This window comes from Filicampus tigris, chromosome 11, assembly GCF_054856515.1.
Source record: "Filicampus tigris isolate MCC_2025a chromosome 11, RoL_Ftig_1.0, whole genome shotgun sequence".
Lineage (NCBI taxonomy): Eukaryota > Metazoa > Chordata > Actinopteri > Syngnathiformes > Syngnathidae > Filicampus > Filicampus tigris.
Window position 1 is genome coordinate 24285650 of NC_141227.1, and position 23973 is coordinate 24309622.

Below are 23973 nucleotides of genomic sequence, written 5' to 3' on the forward strand. Positions count from 1 at the left end.
TAGGCCAAAAGACAGACAGACCGGCGGACGAACGGATCGACAGAAGGCTAGATGCTAGGGGCCTAACAAAGAAGGATTCAAATTGGAAAATTGGTTTTGATTTGACGAACCGAATCACTATATTTTCAAATCGTTGTATCCTTGAATGGTATCGCACCCCGTCTATCGAGGTACGTGCCAAATCGTCTTTTATGCGGGATGAACACCGGAGACGAATGGGTTTGATGTTGCTGAAGCTACAGCCGTACCATATCCAATCCACTCAAATTGTATTGCTACATTTTAAAATCGTTACATGATTGAATCCTATCACAAGCCACGCATGAAAAACCGTATCGAATCGTCTTTTGTGGAGCGATGCACACCCCTCGTAGCGAAATACAACCCACAGTCAGAAGGACAGACACACCAAGTGACTGACACGCCGATTGTCTGACAAATAACGTGGCTAGCTGGATGACGTCGGCTTAATTATCTGCATCTTGCCTTCCGTGATGATGCATTTGCCGTGCGGAGAACATTACAGAGCACATTGGACGTCTTTTTGAGTTTGCATCAGTCAAGTTGCTTGAAGCAAAAGGCGCCAATGCTAAAGCGTCAATGATCATCTTTACGCTTCAATCATTGAGCTTCCCGGGTGGGCCGACCGCGGATCCGATCCACGGGGGAGCGGGCAAGGGTCCATTTCATCTCTAAAACACATCAAAGCTCGCCTCGCTCTAATTGTTCCGTAGCGCTCGACCGTTTTTCGAGCACCTTAATCAGCCCGGCTCGTTTAGTCTGGCCCGCACTCCTGATTACGCCCACAGGCCCGGAAGCGGCGCTTGGCAAAATAGCCACTCGCCTTTGTTTCTCCGGGCCGATGGTCGCGAGGAATGAGATGGAGTAATGACGGAAAATCAGGAAGAGGGAAAACAAACAAACGCCGGGATCAGGTTACGGCCCCGAAAGCCCCGATAAACTAAAAGTCGTGTCGGCTGGTTTGGAGTCGCTGCAGGTAACGTGATGACAAGCAGCTCGTTGCCATGGCAAACATACATCTGGAGTTCGGGGTCTGACATTGTGCCTTCTTCAGTGGTGGTCCTGTGAGGCCACCCTGAGCCAAATTGCGGTGGCCTTCTAGGAAGCGGTTCTGGCCCCGTACATTCATGATACGCAACAAGAACTTTCAACGATGAGCTCATATTCAGCGTCTTGCCCCGTGTTATTTACCGTAGGCTTTTAAGAAAATATGACTTGTGTGTACTTAGTTGTTTTGCATCTCATGTTTTTTTTTCATTGAATATTAATCATTTGAGGCTCGCTAGCTAGTAATGTGTGTCAGCTTTTCTCAACAAGAAACCTTCATTAGGACCTTCTGCGACGGTGATTTGAGTCCATCTGTTTGTGATGTTTGACAAAGAAGCACTGCTAGCCAGCTAGCTAGCATTTCCTGTTTTGTTTTTTTCCCTCCCATTGGCGTTACTTTGAAAGGACGCTCAGCCAGTATAGCGGTTTGCCTTTTTGTTCTTGTTTTTTTTTGTTTTTCCTTGTTCCTGTCTAACGACTTGACAGGACTCTTATACATTTCAGCTGGTAAACAAAAGAGCTTGATATGGATCTTGTGCCACGTTTGTCATGGATTTGTGACAAATTCTTCGATACGACTGTTCTCAATGGAAAATTTTGTTGCTAAAGTTGAAGGTACCGCTGCTCATTTTGCACACACGCGCGCGCACGCGCACCCCCACACACACACACTGTTTGTTTGTTATCACGCTTCCATTTGGAGAACAGGCCGTAAACACATGGGGCTGGCCTACTTCCTTCCTCTGTGAATGTATGCTAATCCCTGCCTGCGCGGTGTGCGTGTAAGATTATTTTTAAACTGCGTTACACAAGCATGTGTCCGCTGTATGTTCAACACGAACACGGCTGGAGGATGAGGATGTCGGCGAGGAAGACCAGAGGCCGCTCACTTAACGAGCTTCTCGGCCTTTGAATTTGCCACCGTGGCTTTTTTCTTCTTCTTCCTTCTCCGTGTTGATGAAGTTCCTCAAAAGTGCTTTCCATTTTCCAACAGGGTCACTTGTATCAGCAAAATATTTCCCATGAAATTTGCTGCAGGACATTTCGTTAGGGACACAAGCAGCTGATTTGACAAAAATAAGTGATCAATACTGTCACAAAGGCATAGGAGGATGACAAGTTCATTCAGTGTAGCTTGCTGTCGTAGAAATGGAAAAAAACCATCACGGCCGGAAGTCACACTAGTTGGGCCTGAAATAACTGGCTGCCAGTTAGTAGTTAAGTACATGATGGTGACATTGCTGGCTGCCTAAACAGGCTGCTGTACAAATGGAAACAGACCATTCCTACAACGCCCATTTAGGGAGCCAGCTATACTAGCCGGGCCTGAATTTTCCATCTGCAGAGATGACGAAAATTGCTTGGACACGAATACAACTTGTTCATACAAACATTGTCTGTTTCCATTTCTACAGCAGCCCATCTAGGCTGAAAGCTACACGAGCTGTGCCTTAAATAAGTGGCTGGTTTGAGGTCAAATCCACGACGACTACATTGCTTCATGGCGTGCACAAACTTGCTTAAACAAACATCAGAGTGCAGATTTTAGTTTGGCTATAAGCTACACTGGACGGGCCTGAATCAAGATGGCCCTAAGCATGACACAGTTGCTTCATATCTTACACAACTTAGGAGTAGCCCATTTAGGCAGATAATTACTAGTGGGGCCTGGACTTGTAGTTCACTCTGCTGGTTGCTGCCAAATACAATTTGACTACATTTCTTAATAGCCTATACAACAAGTTTCAACAAACATAAGAGCAATCGCTGTTTCGATATCTACAACAATCCGTTTAGGCAGAAAACTACTAGCATGGCTAAAATTCATTTGTGGTTGCTGCCTAATGCATTCTGACCAAAACGCTTATAGAGCTCATTCATACAAACATCCTGTGTGAATAAATGCCACGTCAATGACAGAATTTGATTCATCATGCCCAACACTGCGGTAACGTCATTTTGTGTGTTGCATGAAAATATTTGAAAGAGCTTTCTGTGTGATGTCGTATTATTTGGCTGCAAATTCAAAGTGTGAAAAGGAGAAGGTATCGCGGCTGACCGGGTCGCTCTCGACACTGCTGCTGTTGCGCTTCCCACTGGCAGTTGGCGTTAAGGCCGCAGCTCCTGCAGTTGGCCAACCGCGAACATTCCTGCTCCGGACGCCGTTCACAACCGGACGCCTCTGTCAGCGCCTTCCGCAAGAAAAAAGAAAAGAAAAAAAAAAAATCAAGGATCCTTTCACCTTCCTCTTGAATTAACTGACACTCCGTTTACTCGTCTACCAGAAATTTGATAACTTGAAAAACTCATATGTTGGTCAAGGTAACACCGTATACAAATTAGAATGCAATCATTCTTATTGTGAAGCTGAAGTCGGCAGGCCGGCCAGACCAGCTAATAACAAACGATACTCACATGTCCCTTCCTATGGGCGCCGTGCTTCCACAAACTCAGCTGATACTCGGACAACATGGACGGACGTGGAGGAAGAGAAAGAGCGCTACCATGCTGATGGGCTAACTCCGGCGTTAACTACTCATACACACACACACAAGAAGAAATAAACGACATAGAATACATTAAACGTTTCCAGATACTGTATATCTGCAGATCAAGGAATGAGACTTTCTTGGTCATTCTAGTCCACATGTATTGGGGCCAAGTGGGGCAGTGCCCCACCAGAGCCAGCAGATGGCAGTGTGGTGCTGACTAAAGAGCGCCTCCTCACCACGGTGCAGTTGCTGGAGACGGCGATGCACTTCCTGTCCTCGCACCACTGGCAGCCGCGTGTGTTGGCCGTGCAGCTAGCGCAGTCGGAAAATGGGAAACACTGTTCGTCACTACTGTCTGGAACGAGCCGGCAAAAGAAAAAAAAATTGTTTTACTTCTAGAGCAGCATCAAACTAGTTGGGCCTGAATTATCGACCTATTGAAGTCATCAACGCAGCCATTATTTCGAGACATAGCAAAACAACCTACACCCCAGACTGAAAAAATGCAAGATCTCCTGCGCCAACATCTGTCAGATCAAGGAGGGCGATAACGATGACAAAATTGGATAATTGCAGCAGTGCTGACCTCCTGCTCTGCTCATTAACGTATGCAAACAAGCCTCAAAAAAAGCCAAAATGGTTCGGTTACTTTGTGTCGCGGTGTCAAAAGTGACGCAGGCGTTGACGATTTGAGGACGCACCGGGCCGAGGCGGGCAGAAGCGGGCGGGCGCGGCGAGCTCGGACGCCGCGGGCTCCCACGAGACGCAGGCGCCGTCGAGCCAGCGGCAGCGCAGGCCCGGCCCGGCGGCGGCGCACGGAAGCAGGGCGGAGAAGGCTCGGCAGGACGCCGGCGTGTAGACCAACACGTCGTTCAGGAGGAGACCGGAGAAGCCTCCGAAGACCACCATGGAGCTGCAACAACACAAGACGATGAATTCAAGTTAGACAGAAAAGCGAAGGGACTTGGAATGGTTCCCTGAGGAACTCCACTAGTATTTGGATGCCCTGCGCCTCCAGGAACATCAATTCAAATCAAGCACAGGTGGCAATGTGGCCAAAGGTCCCGTCCGACTGAGTGAATGCGGGTTCTCGCAAGAACCCTGCGGCACTTTGGAGGCGCTTTATTCGCATCAATCAGACTGATTAAGAAGTGTGTTTGCAGAATTTTGATCTATATGTAATCTGCGACCCATTCCAAGTTTTGGGAAAGAAAAAAAAAAATCATCCAAAGGCTTGAAGAGAGGAGCACACCGAGGGTCAAATAAAACCTCCTTCAAGTGTCAAAAGTATGAAAAGAGTGAGGTGAGGTGGAAGATGCCAGGACGCCAGTGGAGCTCCTGCCGCAGCACGGAAAACGCTTAAGTGTTTATATCTAAACATCCGCCGCGTGGATGCAGGAGCTTGAAAAGCTCACCACGCTGCATTAGACTCATACGACCTGCTGACAAACTTCCTCCTCCTGCTCGAGAGAGGTGAGACATTACAGGAATGGAATGAATGGAATAAACAGTTACCTATGACCAAAACAATGTATGTGGAAAACGCAGAGTTCATTTTCATATCGTTTGCTCAATAACGGTAAAGACATAGCCCGCCGCTAGTCATTTTAAAAATCAATTCATTTGACTGATATAAGTATTTGAATTATTGGCAGTTGTTCGCATTCCAAATGAAATAACTGTTTCTAAGGAAAGAAATCTGCCAAGAGGCCTTCACCGTCATGTTGTCCCAAATGAGGTCTCATGATTTCTGAAGATGTGAATTAGCAGGAGGCCAGGCGGAAACGTCGGAAACCGACGTCACCAAGGTTGCTCTCACCCGTTGCTGACGACGGCCGAGTGTCCGAATCGGTTGACGTCGCCGTGCAGCTGCGGCGCGGGCAGGACGCGCCAGTCGTCGCAAGCTGACCACCCACACAACACAATCACAAATCACACACACGGCTGGTGCTCATCAACAACAATGTGCAAATGCTGGATTGTGTCCAGCTTTTATCAACCTTTTGAATGAAAAACAACAACAACAAACAAAATCATTCTTTTGCTAATATTCCAAAAATGGATCTTTTTAATCACAATGAGATGTAATGCATCACGTGCCAGCAGTTTTTTCAACGTATTTTTGAAATATTCATTGTTTGGGCTACAGTTGTGTTTTAGTTGTCATTATTAAAATGACTATGTCATAATTGAATGCTTTATCGCGTGAACTAAAATAAATGTATTCATTATTTATTCATTTATTAGTATTTCATCATTTGAACACCATCACTTAGGTATTTAACGATAATATTCATTCAACTGTTGATTATTGTTGAACTGATTGATCATGATTATTTCTTAATTAATTTGATGATTAATTTATTGCAATGAAGTCTTGCTAATTAGTCTCACATATTATTTGTGTCAAGCAACACGAGCAGTTCCCTGCCAGTGCCAATGAAAAGTGAGCATTATTATTATTATTCTCTCTCCATATTTGATCTCGGGTGCAGCTCATGAAGTGGCCGCTGAGCGTCTGTTTTCCAACTGACCAATGAGCTGCTGGTGAATACATGACGTCACCATTCCGGGTCTGAGCCCAGTATGGGAATAGTTGCAGCAAGCAGTGTGCCTGGAGATGCCACCACAGCGCCACCCGCAGGACGGACCACCTCCGCTGCCTGTTCGTTTGTCCCATCCCAAAAGATATTGCCATTTTACACACACGCGCGCACACACCCGTATATCGAGATTTTAATTTCCTCCCGGGATATGAGCATCGCGTGTTAATAATGCATGCTGGGACGCTGAGTCCAAATCGAAGCAGGCAGGCGTGCCGGCTGATTGGCGGTTTGATCCGATGTGCGCTAATAGAGGCCTTGATGGGGGTGGGGTGCGGGGGGTGCGGGGGTTGTCTCCTGGGGGGTGGGGGGTGGGGGGGGGTTGCCTTGTCTGGTGTGAGGATGAAGTATCTTCCAGTATATTCACGCGCTGTCTTGCAAACGAGCTCTCACCTCCCGACGCCGAGGGTCGCGTTTTTAATCAAAAACTGCGGCGCCGCCAAATCCAATTAGATTATCTGGGCGTGGCCAAGGTGAGTGAGAAGGGGAGGGGCGGAGGCCGACATAAAAGGGGGAATACATTTGAGAGCAAGGCAGTGAGGCTTGAGGACACTTTGTTTCTCTGCAGCATGGCAGTAGTAAAGTCACTCAAAGCACGTTTGTGCTCTAATAGGCAACGCCCAAAGCGTGACAAGACCACCACACTGCCACACGCATGCTAATCGTTAGCATCTCTATGGCCTTCTGCATTGCTTGTTAGCATCAAGCTAAGGAGACTTTCCTACGGCAAAGCTACAGAATTGAGATGGTTGAAATGCGCAAGACGGCTTATATCTCTAACTTATATGTCACGTTACTCGTATTGCAAGGCACTACTGTAAAATCCGTTTTAAAAAGAAAAAAGCTTTTATTAATGAGAAAAAATATCTGTCAATAGTGCAGTTAGATACTTTACACACACAAAAAAAACATACAGTAATGATAAAGAGAGTGAAAAAGAATGACCCACTGCGGCTTTGGCCACCAGTGGGCAGTGCAAGGCAGACATTTTGTACTGATGGCTCAGCTCCTCTCTTGGCTTCTCAGTACTGCAGTAACATCAGTTCCTCGCAAAGGATTAAAAAACATATTCCCATGCGTATTGTTATATTATCTGTCTACATGTGTAATGCTGCACTGCAACTGAATTGGATTGAGAATTCCGTTGTCTGACAGCGACCGTTGCTTTGAAGACAACAGGGCAAGACAAGTGAGTGGCGGGTGTTAAACGTCACAACCCGCTCTGGGCTTTCTCCCCTTTCTGAAGCTAATACAAAAATGGATAAACATGACTTAAGATAGCTCAAATCTCGAGAAAAAAAGGGAGTGTTGGGTGTTAAGGCATGAAAGAATCCTCCTCAACTACGTCAGCATCTGCTGTGACTTTCAGCTGATATTCCGCAGCGCGAAAAGAAGGCCAAGGGATAAAGCGAGCGCAGCAAACAGATGAAGAAGGCACTTAGGGAGAGAGAATAAAGACAACAATAACAACACGCAAACTACAGCGGGCCATGAAAAGGTCAAGAAAAAGCAATAAAGTTTTTGTGTCGCCTTAATGAAGTTGCGAGCCAGCGACTTAGTTATTTTTTTCTCTCTTTGTACCGTCAACAGCGGCCGTAAATGCGCCGTTTTATGCACCCCGTGGTGCCGCATTATCGCCACCCGTCTTCTTTATGAATATTATCATTTATTCATTAGCGCTTGGATCTGCACATCTCAACACCTTCAGCCACCAACAAGGGACGCAAGCACACTTGTGTGTAACGGGGCTGGCCAAGTTAAACGGCAGACGCTCCCTTCGCGTTGAGAGCAATCGTCGCCATCGCACCAGATGCCGAGAGCGCCTAATTGTCAGAGCACAGTATATTGAGTGGCAGTTGCGGCAATGTCCCGCCGCACTGGGTTCTGCGTGAAAGGTACAGATGAGTTCAGAAATTCAGATCGCCTGTGCCACTTTGGGGGAAAGCGGCTGAGGGCGCGTGTGATGTAAGAGGCGATCAATCAGGCTCGCTTCGAGCAAAAGCCCCTTTCACACTGACTAGCAGCTCATCTGGGTGGAAAAAAAATACTCTTTTTTTATATGATTCATTAAATCAGGCAGAATGGGTGATAGGAATGTTTTTCTGCCAAATAACAGAATTGGCCTGAAAAAGGGGTACGCGTAAATGAGCTGTCATTATCTAAAGGTATGATTGCTGCGTCTCTGAGTGTAAGTGCACACAGACAGGGAAATATTGTGTCTTTGCTGGGCTCTGTGTGAAAGGCACCAATGAATAAATGCCAGAGCCTCTGTCAGACCTTCGATAAGACAATTTTGCATAAACTCTGCGTGAAAGGCCCGATTTGCATTTAACGCACCTTCCACGCGGCTTTTGCCCGGCCCGCTATTCTGTGTGAAATTTGGACCAATGGCTTTCAATGAAGTCTTTTTATATTTGTCCAGCAGAGGGAGCTATTTTTTCTCATTCAAAGCATGCAGAGACACTTTCTGTTTCGCCTTCTTTCTTTGCTCTGTGGTCAATACGGAAATGTGCGCGTGTGCGTGCCTACCTATGTCGTAGGCCAGGAAGTCGGCGGAGAAGCATTTGGCGCCATTGCTGAGCGCCGTGTCGTTGTGCGTGTTTCCACCAAATACTAGCAGGGTCCCACTCAGCAACACGGTGGAGTGCAGCGACCTCGCCAGACCACTTTCACGCAGTATCAACCTACACACACACGCACAAGCGCACACACACAGGTGAGAGTTTATAAGGGTGTGGGTGTGTGTGTGTGTGCGTGCGTGCGTGTGTCCACGGTGCCGTGTTACTAATAGCGTCTGTCTGGATGCATTTCTTGCGGTGGTGGTCTTCCCCGGCCCCCGTGCCAACTGTTCATCGACACGCACACACTATTACCACCACACACTCTCAACATGAACCCGGTCGGAGGTCGCGGTCGGCTATGCGACCCGCTGGCTGGCGGTCGGACACCAGCTGCGTCGTCTTCATTAACGGAGACAAATGTGAGCTCCCACCAGAGCCGACGTGTCAGCGAAAAGTGCTTAAGGACTCGCTCTGGCCCTTAAAAATTGGAATGAACTCATTTTTTTCCCTTGCCATTATTGTTGCATCATTGGGTCTCACTTTCTCAAAATGTGAATTTTTTAGTGTTTTTAGAACAGCATCGGCGAAGTGACACAAAACGGCAAGCGCTGAGAAAAAAAACAACAACGTGCCCGCAATTCTTTCTACAAGGTGGCAAGGAAGTCGTTTTTAAAATGCTCCTTTTCCTAAAAGAGTTCTGCTCTGTTTTGCAACATGATTGATGACGACGTACCCACTGGTGAAGATCAAATGACATTTTGTGTTGTTTTTGTTTGGCTTTTTTGCAGGCTGCAAAATGTTGTGGAACGACGCAAAGTAAGAAACACCGTGCTCGTTCTTCTTTTCGTGAGATGACAAGGAAGTCGCTTCTCAAATGCATGTTTTGACAATGGAATTCGCAGGCAGGAATGGAGTGCATTACTTGGCTGCAACCGATCCAAATATCAAAAGTTCTTTTCCAAAAAAAAACCACACGTGATAATGAAGAATATAGCATGACCTCCCACTTTGTCAATTTAGAAAAGCTGTCAAATGGGGGAAACAAATGCTGCTCTGGGAATTCCAAACATCCACCGAGACACCTGACTCCAACATTCCAAAGAGGAAAGTCATGCCTGTGTGTGCGTGCATAAGCGGCTGTGTTCCAGAGGTCAGGCCCTCTCGTTCAGCACGTTTATTTCAAAATATAAAATAAAAACATTTGTCAACTTTGGGGGTAGTTTTTTGTTTTTCAAAATATCCCAAATTATTTTAAGAGTAAATGAGTCAAAACTAAATAATTGTAATATATTTATTATTACAATTACTTGCATTAAAATCAGTGTAAATCAGGCATCTATTATGATTGATTAGTACTTTTTTTTTGCCCAACATTCAAACAATAACTATACTTCAAAATAGTCCTTGTATGTTTATTTATTTTAATGGTATGTTAAACTACTACTACTGCGACACAAGTTTAATTTGTTTAGCAACGATGCTTGTAGCGCAAAACACTCATACTGTATCTCAAATCATGTTTTGCCATATTAAATAAACCCCCAAATCAACCCCCCCCACCCCGAATGTTTGTATGTGGTTTTTAAGAGGTTTTTAGCACTCTATAATATGTTACTTAGTAAAAAATAAAAAAATAAAACATAGACTAATGACATCATTAAATTGAAGAATTAAAGCATTTTTGCCACATTTTTTGCTGCATTTCGATGGAGATTGCGCTGGAGAGTGTGCCACTCGGGGCAGGATAATACTGACACTAAAGTTTACAATGCACATGGAGGCAGTCTCAGCTCCTCAGTGCAGCAGTAATATTTTGTCGTTCTTCACAGACAATAAAGAATATATTCCTGTGGGAATCCATCGTTGCAGTGTCTGTCTAGATTTGTTGTTGAAGCAATGAATATGTGTCATGTGCCTTTGTAGATGTTATTTTCCACCAAATACAAGTCGGGCGTCAACGTGCTTGTGGAGACGAGGCTCACCAAGTTCTGGACGTGACGTGGTAGCGGTACATGTGGTCCACCAGGCCGTGCTTGCCGTTTCCGAGCGCCTTGTAGCCGCCGTGCACAAAGACGGCGCCGCTGGCGCGGTGGTAAACGCTGCTGTGGCCGTGACCGCCCTGCACCGCCGCGCCGCCGGTGGACACCGACTGCCACGAGTTGGACCCTGCAAACACGCAAACACACAAAAAAGAAAACTTGCTGGTCAATTTTGTGCCTGGGTCTCTGAGTCTTTTTTTTCTCTTACCAAAGACACATCCTCCAAAATATTTACAATTTTCCACAGCCGAATTGGCCACACAAAGATGTGGAATGGCGCAAAGTAAGATAAAATGCACTCACTCTTTTCTTCCCTGGTATAACAAGGAAGTGACTTTTAAAATGGGCATTGTCCCAGTGGACTTTTGCTGTGGTTTTGCGACACTCCATATTCCCCTTGATGAAGAAGAAATCAAATATTTTGATTTTTTTTTTTTTTTTTTTTAACAGCCAAACTGCTGCAAAAATGTATGGAATGCCACACAGTAATAAAGAGTGTTTCATGGCCACATTTTGTGCCATTTGAAGATGAAATGTAACTCAAGACTGACTTGGTTGTTAAATTCCCCACTTAACCGATGGGCCGGCACTCCAGACACACAACTGCAGTATTGGGATACAACACATCAAAAAATGCCATTTTCCATAACTTGCCCACTTTAAAAGAAGCAAAGAATATGAAGAAAAATGAGAAGAAAGATAAACTGATGACTCAGCCAACGTACGAGAGGTGGCGACGGGGGAAGAAAAAAGAAGGTCAATCTGCCTACTTCACTATGGCAACTAATTGACGCGGACTGGAGGATGAGGAGGGAGGATGAAGGGAGAGGTCAAAAGCTGGGGGGAGCCCAATTGTGGGAAAGCCGGATGAGAAGCAAAAAAGATGACAGGAAGGACGACTCATTCATCTTTGTCTTCTAGCAGCCTAATGACCAATTTTCTGTGTATGCACATGTGTGTGCGGGGGGGGGGGGGGGTTCGGGGGGTGCGCGTGTGTGTGTGTGAGGTTGTGTGCGTGCACGCGTGTGTAAGCTCCTCGCTGCCTTTGAGCAAGCCAACACTTCCCTCTAGCGGCGAAAAAGGCAACGCACGTCTGCTTGACCGGTGTCATCACAGCCTACTACGGGCGTCACCAACTCCGGTCCTCGAGGGCACCTGTCCTGCAGGTTTTCCATCTCTCCCTGCCGTAACACACCTGATTCAAACGATCAGCTCATCAGCAAGCTCTTGAGAAGCCCGATAACGATCCTGATCATTTTAACAGGCGTGTTACAGCAGGGAGAGATTGAAACCCTGCAGGACAGGTGCCCTCGAGGACCGGAGCCGGTGACCCCTGGTCTACGAAGTGGGACGAACAAAGTGTACTTACCGATGTTGTACTCCAGCACTTTGCCGACAAAGCCGTAGACGGGCGAGTAGCCGAAGAAGACCAGCATCAGCGGCTGGCCGGCCGCCAGGTGCACCACATGCGCCGTGTGTCCCTCCAGGCCGTAGGGAGGCGGCGCCACCGGCATCCTCTGCGACCAGGCGCGTCGGGGGATGTTGAACACCCACAGCTCGTCGGTGACGTTGGCCGGACCCCACTCCAGCTTCCCGCCAAACATGTACATGTCGTCCTACGCAACACCCCAATGACATCGTGCAGCTTTCTTTTTTTGAAATGGATTTACATTTTTGTCAGCGTATTCACAAATGTTTGCAAAACTAAGAAATCGCATCGACACAAGGAGCCTTTGCTCAATGCACCTTCGGCACTAATTCCAGAACTCCCTCGTTTACTGTAGCGGGGGGTTATGTTCCAGACCACCCCCAATAGATGAAATCTGCCAAACAGTGACCAAGTATTTAGGGTATTATTTAGGCAGTATACTGTATATCATGCGTACGTCATCGCCGACAAACCATAGTTGCATGAGGTGCAAGTATTACTCTTGTCCACTTGGGGTCGCCATCTTATCTTTGGTGTGTCCTCTCACCTGGTCGAGAGCCAGCGAGTGTCCGTATCTGAAGCTAGGACCTCCGCTGGTCGGGACCACGTCCCACGCGCGGCTCTCCAGGTCGTAACTGGGGCGGGGCAAGCGGAGGAAAATCACATCCAAAAATGAGGGCCAGCCGACGAGTGGGGCGCAACGCGGCTTACTTGAGGACCATGTGGTAGTTGGAGTAGTTGAAGGAGTAGCCGCCCACCACCCACATCAGGCCGGCGTGCACCACAGCCCGGTGGGACGCCCGACCCAGAGACTGCGAGGAGGACGACGGTTTGACGCTGGGCGGCCACCAGAAGGCCTCCGTGGATGGGACGGGCAGAGAACAGTCCGAACCTGAATACACACAATGACGAAATGGTACAAACCCCAAACGTTTTCTTTCAAGAATATGTTCTATGCAGGCCCGGTAGTTGAAACATATGGCATTCTGATCAATATTGTGTTTGTGGAATACGAGGCAAGCGGCAAAATGCACCCATTTTTGTCCATCTCGTGCGGTGTCCATTTTGTCACTTCTGTCAACTAAAAAACGGCTCACCTGTTTTCTGAAGCGGAACCACGATTGGTCGTTATCTGAGCCCTGAGCAGCAGTGATGACATTTTCAGTCGACAGAAGTGACCAAATGGCTGCCCCCTGAGATGTCAAAATGTGGACATTTGAACGGCTTGAAAGTAAAAGTGCGGCAAATTGGGGCTGTGGCAGGACGTGATGATGGCGACGCGGCGACCTTGCCATCCGCGCTTGCAGACGCAGAGCTTCTCGCCGGTCAGGTCGCAGTATCCTCGGTCGGGGCTGCCGCAGTCGCGTCGGCAGTAGGGCACCTGGCAGGCCTCGCCCTTCCAGTAGTCGTCGCACTCGCAGAAAAGGCCGGGCGAGCTGCAGCGGCCGTGCCGCGAGCAGTTGTTGGGACACGAGTTCAGCCTGCAGCGCGCGCAAAACTCAAGCGTCAGTTTCGCCGCATTCATGCTTTGCCATTGACAGTGTTGGTGGCTGGCACGACTGTTTGGAAATTTGACATTATTTATGTTCAATGTTTGATCAAAAAAAAAACGTTTCGATTATTTACTTAATGGCATTTTTATTGGTTCATTGGATTTTGTAAACAATTAATTGATTGTGTGGACATTTTACGATTTATTTTTGTTCAACTGCATTTTCACTTCATGACTTTACTAACATTTATTTTATCAAACTGAATTTTAATCCTCAAACAAAATTGCACTCTGTGGCTTGCAGACAATCAAATAATCAATGAATTCCACAAGAGCAACCAACAATGAGCGATCGATGAATCTTGCCTAAACGTGTCAAGCTGGTGCGTTTGTTCGTGTGCGTGCGTGTGCGCTCACATACGAGTATGAGACGGTGAAGCCGGTCAGGTTGTAGGCGGCGTCGCTGAAGAAGTGCAGCAGAGCGTAGCCGGACGTGGTCACCACCTCCGGAACCGTCATGTTGCCGCCCGACTCGGGGACCACCAGGCCGCTGACGGAAAGCCCGCAAATTAGTTGGACTAGCATGTTTACGAACCAAAAATTACTTGAAAATGATACTTAGCCCACGTTTAGGTCAACAGACACAAATAGATATGAATCCATCCAAGCTCATCAATTTCAGGGGGTTGCCATTTTGTGTCAACTGAAATTGACAACAGCGTGCCTTCGGGCTCGCATTGCGAACGTCAAGGCTTACCTGTTTTCTGCCTTTGGTGATGTGACGTTCGCAACGAAAATACTCAGGCACTTGCGAAGAATGACTAATATAATGTCAGATTACTTGGGACTGACCCGTCTTGTACAGTACGTCTGTGTGTCTGCATTATAGCGCCTCCAGGTGGCCAAGGCGCACACACACACACACACAGAGTGCCAGTTGTCTCATTTTTGGGTGGAACGGATCAACGACAATTTCATTCATCAAATGTTTCATCGGCTCCCAAATGATTGTGGCGAGGGTTCGGGGCTCACCTGAAGGCGGCGACTTGCGGCGCGTAGACGGAGTCGCCGTCGTACACGTACATGTGGTCCCAGCTGCACTCGGTGGCCAAGTGGCTGAAGCGCAGTCTCAGAAGCGCGTTCGGGCTAAAAGACGCAAAAGAAAAAGGAATCATTTGCTCACTAACGCTAAAGACACCCCCATGCCAAAATGCTTTTGCCATTGTTATGTGTCCCAAAGGAGATTCAGATCCAGATTTGCAACAGGTTTTCTGAAGATTCTAATTGCATTTTTGGATGTATAGGATTTTTCTGCTATTGCTTCACATGCCTTTCCCACCAAAACAAACACAAATGCGTCTTAGCTTCTTAAGAGCTCTTCAGGGTCCTTCTTTGTCCCTCAAGATGCCTTTCACGTTAATGCCACTCATGTTGTTGCAATGCACCAGAGGGATCTGCCAGCTCAAGTGCCGCCAGGATGTAGCAACCATTTTACGTTCTCACAGTAGCAAACAGCAAACTCGATTGCGTTATTTCTGAGCTATTGATGGGAGTGTCAACTGCACCGCGCCTACTTACATTCCCTCAATGAGCCACGTGCACTTGGTCTTGTACTTGTAATTGCTCGGACCGTCGCTGAGAGAACCCGACAGGTTGCTTAACCTGAGCACAGAGGAAAAGAAGACACAAGCCACGGTGATCATTCAGCATCAAAGCGTCTTTGTCAGAGGCCAGCGCAAGATTTGTTCCCGGAAGCAGATGAGCGGCATTGCCAGCCTGCCAAACGCAACATCGAAAATACGAGCGCTCACAGAAATCGGAGAACGCGGGGACGCAAAACCGCCGTCGGGCTGCACCTCACGTTAGCATCACAGGACTAACGCCGATCTTCTATAATACTGTAAAAAAATATATACATAAGAGTGCCAAGCCGATGTTAGATTTCAAACATAGACACCCGTGCCTGCTTAGCGCCCTGTAAGGGAGCTGAACCATTAGAATGTGAAAATGTGAAATTGATCACATTCAAATGGGAAATGTATCATATATAAATTGAAAAAATGCCCACATAACTGTGATTTTCTTGTTTGGTCGAAAGATGCCGACATTTGTGGCCAGGGTCAAATGAAAACCGTTGCCATGACGATCCCCGTGCGCCGATCACAGGAAGGAATGCGCAAACTAAAGGCCTCCTGTCAATCGCACTGATGCCATGCTGGTTGTTGTGGCGACGGAGGATCGGGAGGACCCCAAAGGAGGTCCTGGAGACATACACGGCTGTGCATGCCAGAAGCCAAAGCTAGTGCGGTCTTACACACACACACAGACACACGCAAATTGCAACACCACATGAGATTAAGAGTGAGAGCGAGGAGAGCGGACTGCCGCACAGCGGGATACAAAGCGCACACGCACGCGCTTCCCCCGTGGTCGATGATCCAATCACAGTGTGATCTGCTGCACAATTGTGATGACGATGACAAACACGTTCTTCATCATGTCCACACGACCTCATTGCGGTCACCTAGCGCAAACAAACCACCAAAGCATCGTCCAAATCCGCTATTTCGTGTTGCTTGCTTGAAATGGCTTTGGGGGCTGAAAACATCGACGAGCCGAGCCGAGTGATCGAGTGTTGCGGATTCAGTAAAAGGGCCACTAGAAACCAAAATGGCCGACTCCCTGCGTCTTCCCGGGCACGACTTTTTGAGACATTTTTGTGCCACGGTGGACATGCCTACTGAATTTGATGTTGCTCAACACAAGTGGCTTTGGGGGCTGAATTTTGCAAAGATTTGAGGCGATGATGGCGAAGGTGCCGGCTCACGCGTCAGCGGACCTTTGGAAGGACCTGAGCGGCCCACAGCAACAACTCCATCGAGTCCTTGCCACAGCCACCCGCCGACTTTTTCTCGCGCCTCGCACTCGCCCGCCAAATACGGCAGACTGATGATGACATCACACACACACGTGCTTGCGCTTAAGCGAGAGCTTCAAGTGACCTCAGCAAGGAGTTATGTTCAACAAACATTAAAACTCTCGAACAGCGTATTTTCCTGAGATTCAGTCGGCGGCAATGGATAAACAATTGTTTTGCTTTTTTTCTTTGGCTTTTGGGCATCACAGCCAAAGAAGGAGTGCTATTGAGAGATGAAAGTGGCACTCCCGGGAGCCAACTGGCCAAAAGTCTTGGAAATGAGCCACTCGCTGGCGCGGACGTGCTCGCAAGCATGTCGAGACTATCGTGCGCTGGGTCATTTGCAAAAATGACCAACAAGGAGGTGAAGCCACCCGCACACGGTCACAAAAGTAGACACCAAGATCGCCACAATTCACTACCGCGTAGTTCTCCGTCTTGGCGCACGTTTTTAGCAATGAGCTTCAACATTGGGACACTTTACACGAGCTTTAAAGTCAAATGTGTCCCCCCCCCCCAAAAAAATCCATTTGCTAATTTAACGGATTTCTCCCTTTGGATTATGGGAAAAGCAATATGACATTAGCCAAATTGACTTTGAGTTTGTTGATCCGTTTTTTCTTAATCAGAACAATTACGGAAAAAGAGCAGCCGCCAACACACGCGGGCGGCGAGTACATAAAGCCGGTGAGGGATGAGTCGGCGGCGCGCAGATGACGGCCGCATTGGTCAGCTGAAGGAACGCGCACACGCACACGCGTGCGCTCGGCAGGGGGCTGCGAGCCCGGCTAATAGTGAAGATTGAGAGACCTACTCCGAGCGTGCGTGCGTGCGTGCGCGCGCGCGGCAGCATAGAAAGATGAACGACCAGCGATTGAATAACCTTGACCTTCTCCTGCACAGCCAGCCACGAAAAGCCCCAACTGCGACCGTGTGTGCGCGTGATAGATGAGACTGGCTGTGGATTACACACAGAATAGTAACAGACCAACGGCTGGCAAGCCAGACAGCGCTTGGAAGCTTGAAATTTGGTCTCATCATGAACAGACGCACGAAAAAAAGTCTCCACAAGTCCTGCCCCTCCCCACAAGATACAAAGCAGGAAGTCAGCCATTTTGTCTTTGAGGTCCCTCCCAAAGGTGAAAAATGGTCTCAGCAGAACTAAGCGCATTAGGAGGGGCTGGACTAAGGAAGGTGTCAGAAAGTCTAAAAGTGCAAGTAGGGCCTTGAGGAACATGCAGCACAGCTGTAAAGAACATTCCAGCCTCCTCAAGGCGGCGATCGCGTAAGAGGCCCAAAATGAAAAAGAAAGAAATCCAAGCTACAAGCAGTCGCCCTCGTCACCTGTTTTGTGTTGTCCTCAAAACGATCATCAAACTTTGATGCCATGCTGGATGGCGCAGGCTAAATCGCTAATTTACGGCTGGTGATTGGGGCTCATTTGGGCAAATCTTATTCTTATTTTGTAGAATCCCAAGGAAAAATGCCAGACCAAGTTGCATCCATTTTTCCAGGTTGTCCAAGTCATATTTGATTGGCAGTTGACAGATGAGCCAGAGTGTGCTTGCAGCGCATTCAGCGGACAGGCCCACAGCGTTTGAGAGCGGAGACAAGGGCTTGATGTGTGGCCATTTTGAAGCCTGATATTAGAAACTTGACAATTTTTGCCATCATTCAAACTTGGCAGTGTTGTTACTAACACATTTGTCTCGTGACATTTCATTTCACTTTACAGGGCTTCAAAATGCTTAGTGGCAGTTTTTTGGGAGGGTGACTCTGATTACATTTTAAGGTCAAATCACTCAGCCTGTGTAAAGTCGTGAAGCGTCATGTAAACATCACACAATGATGACGATCATTGTGCACCGATGAAAATGGGAGCCCATCATCATCATCATCATCATCATCCTCATCATGAATGGACTAACTCACACTGGACAGATGTCTCACACTCACCCACATTAGTCTTGAAAAAGCAGCATAGTGGTTGCATAGTGTGGTGGCATCTTTGGTTCCCAGGCTGTCATCATCACTGTGCAGTGCACCAACGCTTAATCACGCACACACGCAGATGATGATTGATGGCATAGAGAAGCGATGTGTTCATGCTAAAAAAAAATCGTTTTGTCCTCGAATGGCTTATTTCCCATCTACCGGCATGAACACACACACGCACACGCACGCACACGCCGATATCTTTCGACGCATTTGTGAGCATTTCCACACATGCACGCATTTATTTGTCTGTCTATGAGCAGGATTAAGCGGGGGGGGGGGGGGGGGCGACGGGGAGATTTAAAGTAAAGGTCATGATGGAAATAATCCGTCCCGGGTCAAGCTGTGGCCACCGTGAGAGCGCTAACGTTACGAAGCTGACGGTTCACCGTTTGGCAAGTCAACAAGCGCGCATCCGTGCGGACGCGACCGACCCGGACGGAATCGGAAGAGCTATGAAAGCCCGCTTAGAAGAGGATCGCTCGCATTTGTGAAGGGGCACAATGAAATACAAAGTCTTGAAATGCTTCGATTGAAAATGAAGCATACAAAAAAAGTCTTCATTTCCGGCTTTTACTTTGAAAATGTGAAACACGTTTGGAATGGGAATGAACAGTTTGACGTTGGAATAGTTCAAATTGGTCAAGAAATGTGCTAATTTGATGCATTTCTCTCATTGTTATATTTGGTGTTTTATTTTAAAAATGGAAACATTTGGGGGAGCGAAGTAAACTGTCTTGGATCGTTCAAAAAAAAAAAACTTGGAAATTGGAAGTAAGTGCCTCAAATTCGAATTTTGAGCTTTTATTTTTAAATTTGGAAAAATGAAAAGGATATAAAATTCATGTAGGCATTGAATCCGACTTGGACCCGCAGAGATGTTATGCGAAGTACAAGCGAGGAGAGCCCCGATGGGATTCACACTTTTCCTCCAGCCGGTTGCGTCGAAAGCAATTTTTGCGGTCGGACTTGTTCAACCCGACTGCGGGTTTTCCAACCAGGTCGGCGGTGGAAAATCTCCCGCTTGGCCGCCTTCATCAACAGCACAAAGAACGCGTGTGGCATCCGCTGCCCTTCACGTTTACATTCTCGCCCTCCTTTTGCATTTGGAGTTGCCTCGCTTGATTTAAAATCCATCTGGCACACACACACACACAACAGAGAGAATGAAAAAGGGAGCCACCAAAAGAGAACGCGAGAGCAAGAAAGAGGAGAGAAAGGCAAATTGTTAATATGGCCAATAGCCTGTGCAACTCCAGTGAGAAGAATTGAAATCTTTTTCCAGAGGGGAAGTCAAGATAAACAACGGCGATAATGTGGTTGCAGAAGCGTGCGCCCCCTCTTCGAAATGAATGGGAACGTGGATCCAATTCAACCAATCCAAATTTCAACTCACCACAAAGAAAGCTCGGATGTTCTAGAGGGCTTTTCCTGACGACTGTTGACCTTTTGTTTTCAAATGAGTTGCACAGCTTGTAGGTCACATGATGGGCACAAATACGTTTGGAAATGAAGAAAACTGGTCTCATGCTTTGACATCACAAAAATCTGACACTTAAGCAGGGGTGTGCTGTGAAGACTTTATAAATCGGCTGCACTATGTACAGGAGCTGTGTATTGTTCTCTGTGTACGATTCGGTGCTTGTGTTGGCCTTGGCAGAGCTCTCTGGCTACTGACTGTCTTTGTTTGTCTTTCCCCAGGCGGCTTTGTCTCGGTATCTGCTGCTCTTGTTCTTATTGTCCCGGTTGACACAATGTCAGGCTTGTTGTCACATACGCACGCGCACACACACACACACACACACGTCATGTACAAAATCTGCACCAGGCACCAAGAGGTGACGATGACGTACGGTATTCAGTATGTGAAAGCAGAGCTCCGCAGCTAACTTTGAACCTTCCAGACCTCCTGTGCAATAAGTGAAATCCGTGATGTACAAATATTTAAATACTCAATCGGCATGTTTTTATGGCTGGCAAAACTTACCATCTCACAAAATGCTTTGATAATCGTGCCTGATGATGGACATTCTAAAATGAACCTACAGCTGTCATTTTCTGTAAGCGAAAAAAAGCATGATTAAACATGCGGCGGCATTCAATAATTAAAAACTAGCTTGAGTTGAAATGCTTCCCGTTTTCATGATTCTTCTTCATAATTTGCAGTGTCAAAAACAAATGTGTGGTGCCACATAACGGATGACAGTGGAATTACACCCAAAATAGTCAGGGGCATAAACTGCAAAATAGTCAATGGTCATATAGTCATATAGCTCAATGGTCAATTACCTATAAAAATGTTGACCTGACAACAAACGGCAAAAATACACAAATAACTGGTCAAATAAAGAACATGTGTTCCCTTATAATCGCTTTAATATGAATAAAATAAAACTTCAAACTGCAAATAAACGGGGGTTTCTATAAATAAGTGTGAGATGTAAGTCAATTCAAGTTGCTACAAAAACCCCAAACAAAGTTGATCGAAGCTTCTTTTTTTTCTTTTCTTTCCAACTTACTTGAATCTGCCCTGGCAGTGTTGGCAGTGCTCGCCCACCCACCCGTGGTGGCACACGCACGAGCCATTGATGCATTGGCCGCCGTGGCAGCCGCCGACGCACCACGTGGAAGCGCCCACGAGCACGGCGGCCAGCTGCGCCGCCGTGGCGGTGACGAGCACGCACAGCTGGAGCGCGCGCTTCATGGCGCTCGGCGCGCGCCGCCGAGGTGGCTGTCAATCAATCCGCCAGTCACTCTCTACCTGGGCCCACCCTCACCTGCTCCTGCAGGGCGGGAAAGGTACAAACACGGCGTCCCGCTCAAGAACGATTCTGTCCAAAAAAAGAAAGAAAAGGAAATAGGAAAGAAAGAAAGAAGGAAACCTTGGTGCCGTCAATTCCAAACAAAAAACGTCACGTAGTCACACTTGAAGAAGCTCCGGTGTAAACACGGCGCTGATGGAATGTTCACAACACGTCCTCCCCCAGCAAGTAGACGGCTCCGCGGAGGCTGGCTGGAGGTCCTCTCTGCCCCTCTGCCCCTCTGCCCCTCTGCAGTGCTCTGCTCTGCTCTGCTCTGCTCTGCTCGAGCCGGCGGCAGTAGTGCTTCCCGGGATGATGCGGCAGGAGGAACCCCCACCGTGCCCGGCGCACAACGGCTTTCTGACGAGACAAACTTCTGCACGGAGCCACGCGCACGAGCGGCGCGGCCACGCCGATTAAAGGGACAGCCAACGAGCCGATCAAGTCACACGCGCGCACAAAAACAAGAACTGGAGACGGTCAGCAAACATGGCACCGATTGAGCAAAACAAAAGGGGAAACAAAACAAACAAACGAAAAAAACATCCACTTCAACGAAAGACATGCAAACAAAAAAAAAGCTTTTTAACCTCAAGAGGAAGTCAAATCCAATATTGTCTTTACAATGTTGTATGCTTCCCCACCATTCCAATTAATATTGCGTTTGTGGAGTATACATGAAACAGTGATCTCAGGGGGTGGTCATTTTGCAACTTGATGGCAACTGAAAATGACATCAGAGTTGCTCAGGTAACGACCAATCACAGCTCACCCGTTTTCTGGGTTCGGTCATGTGACGTTGGCAAGCTGAACCCGCCCGGCACTGTGATGTCATTGTCAGGCGACAGCAAGTGACAAAATGGCCACCGGCTGACATGGACATAAACAGGTGGATTTTGCTCTTTCATTCAGATTCCACAAACGCAATATTCATCAGAATGACATATTTAGACTTGTGGGGGTGCATAGAACATATTATTGCCAAGAACATTTTGGATTTGATTTTCGCTTTGATAGAAAAGCCTCACAAAATGCTGCCTGACTGTTTGTCTCATGATCGTCTGCAAGGTTTCGACCTTGATTTAGACGAGTCAGCTGTTGTTTTTGCTTCTTCTGACACAGCCGCAGCGATCTGCTGCTGGTTGCGCTTTGGAGCTGCTTTTGCACTGTGAGATGCTTTGCAAGGTCACACAAGCCAAGACGCTTAGTTGTGGACTGACGATGCATATATTCGTCATTCATCGGTACACCGGCGCAGCGGCAAATCGACGTTTAATCATCTCAGATGTTTGATGAGCAGACAAGTGATGAGCGAACGTGAGTTTTTTCGACTGGGAGGTGTTAAAAGCTCAAAATGTGTGGGGGAAAAAAAACATTGCGGCTGGTTGTTATTCCAGCCTGTTGGCGTGAATGAATGCCATTATGGATCCTTTTTAATCTCCCCCTCCGAAGACCAGACGATTGATTTGCCTACACAAAGAAACAACAGCGAGAAACAGGCATTGATTTCTCTCTCTCTCTCTCGCTCTCTCGGGATTAAGCGCACGCCATGTTGATTAGTATTTAGGGCCCGAGCTGCGGTCGTCTTATTTTTTTTTGTTTATTTTATTTTTGCTAAAATAAAGATATTGTTGAATGAATAGGTCTCTGGAAGTGTCATTCAAGTGAGTTTTAGCATTTTCACAGTTTGACACTGCTCTTGTATTGGCTCCGTTGTACCTAATGAAGTGGCCATTGCGCATCAGCTGCTATTGATGCTCGGAAAAGATGCCCTCTGCTGTTGTAAACCTGTCAGTACAACATATCAAACAAGCTTCCCTTTTAAGCCTTCAAATCACAAAAAAAGTCACGTGAAAGAAAATTTAGGATGACTTTTTTAAAGTCATTTCTAATTCCCAGGTGTCTTAATAAAATGTTTCTGTTTTTATTTCTGTATACAGTGGTGCCTTGAGATGCGAGTGGCGAGGTAGGAGGTTTACTTTACACGAGGCGTTGTTTGGGTGATTTTTGCTTTGACTTGCAAGCAAAAATATGAGATCCGCAACGGCTCAACCCAACACCACTTTATTTGTGGAGCACTTTAAAACTGCATACAAAGTGCTGTGCACAGAGTAAACATGAGTCATACAATACAAAGACAGTCATGTCATAACATAGAACAGAGACAATTTAACCTTGTGTATTTAAAACAAGCACATAGCCCAAGGTCTGCTTGGCTTCATGCTAACAAATGATGCAAAACGCCATTGAGGGATAGCGCAGACAGTCCAGGTGTGAAGCATTGATCCAAAAAGAGGCTTCAAGGCCTTTCCTGCCACTCCCAGCTGACGTTTACCCCAAACTAAAACATAAAACAAAGTGAATTATGCATTCCTTAAACCAAGCACATAGCTTTACCCAATCAATGCCAATTGCCAAAAACGGGAAAACAAATAGCACTGGTGTTTGAGGTATTTTCACCCATGAATAAACGAAGATTTAAACAAAAAATGAAGCAGCGACATATGTAGACAGATAATATAACATTACTCACAGGAATGTGTTCTCTGCTTGTTTGTGAAGAACAACAAATGTTA

General features: G+C 47.0%; 1 protein-coding gene across 7 annotated transcripts in view; it reads right to left on the reverse strand.

The window, feature by feature from the left end:
• atrnl1a (attractin-like 1a) overlaps positions 1–21865 on the reverse strand; it is an 84244-nt gene extending 62379 nt beyond the window's left edge. For 3 of the 7 annotated variants that reach the window (XM_086045935.1, XM_086045934.1, XM_086045933.1), the window contains exons 1-16: positions 21479–21864; positions 21116–21379; positions 15263–15346; positions 14717–14830; positions 14106–14234; positions 13480–13673; positions 12904–13084; positions 12740–12827; positions 12133–12379; positions 10707–10890; positions 8693–8847; positions 5380–5464; positions 4262–4473; positions 3797–3915; positions 3484–3600; positions 3128–3260 (exon numbers count right to left, since the gene is read on the reverse strand). In XM_086045935.1, coding sequence (XP_085902061.1) covers positions 3128–3260; positions 3484–3600; positions 3797–3915; positions 4262–4473; positions 5380–5464; positions 8693–8847; positions 10707–10890; positions 12133–12379; positions 12740–12827; positions 12904–13084; positions 13480–13673; positions 14106–14234; positions 14717–14830; positions 15263–15346; positions 21116–21300 — 2227 coding nt within the window. In that variant the 5' untranslated portion in view covers positions 21301–21379; positions 21479–21864. Of the gene's footprint in view, positions 1–3127; positions 3261–3483; positions 3601–3796; positions 3916–4261; positions 4474–5379; positions 5465–8692; positions 8848–10706; positions 10891–12132; positions 12380–12739; positions 12828–12903; positions 13085–13479; positions 13674–14101; positions 14235–14716; positions 14831–15262; positions 15347–20583; positions 20655–21115; positions 21380–21478 lie in introns of those variants that run through there. The other 4 variants (XM_086045936.1, XM_086045938.1, XM_086045937.1 and 1 more) reach the window with 3 other exon arrangements.
• Positions 21866–23973: the final 2108 nt, after the last annotated feature.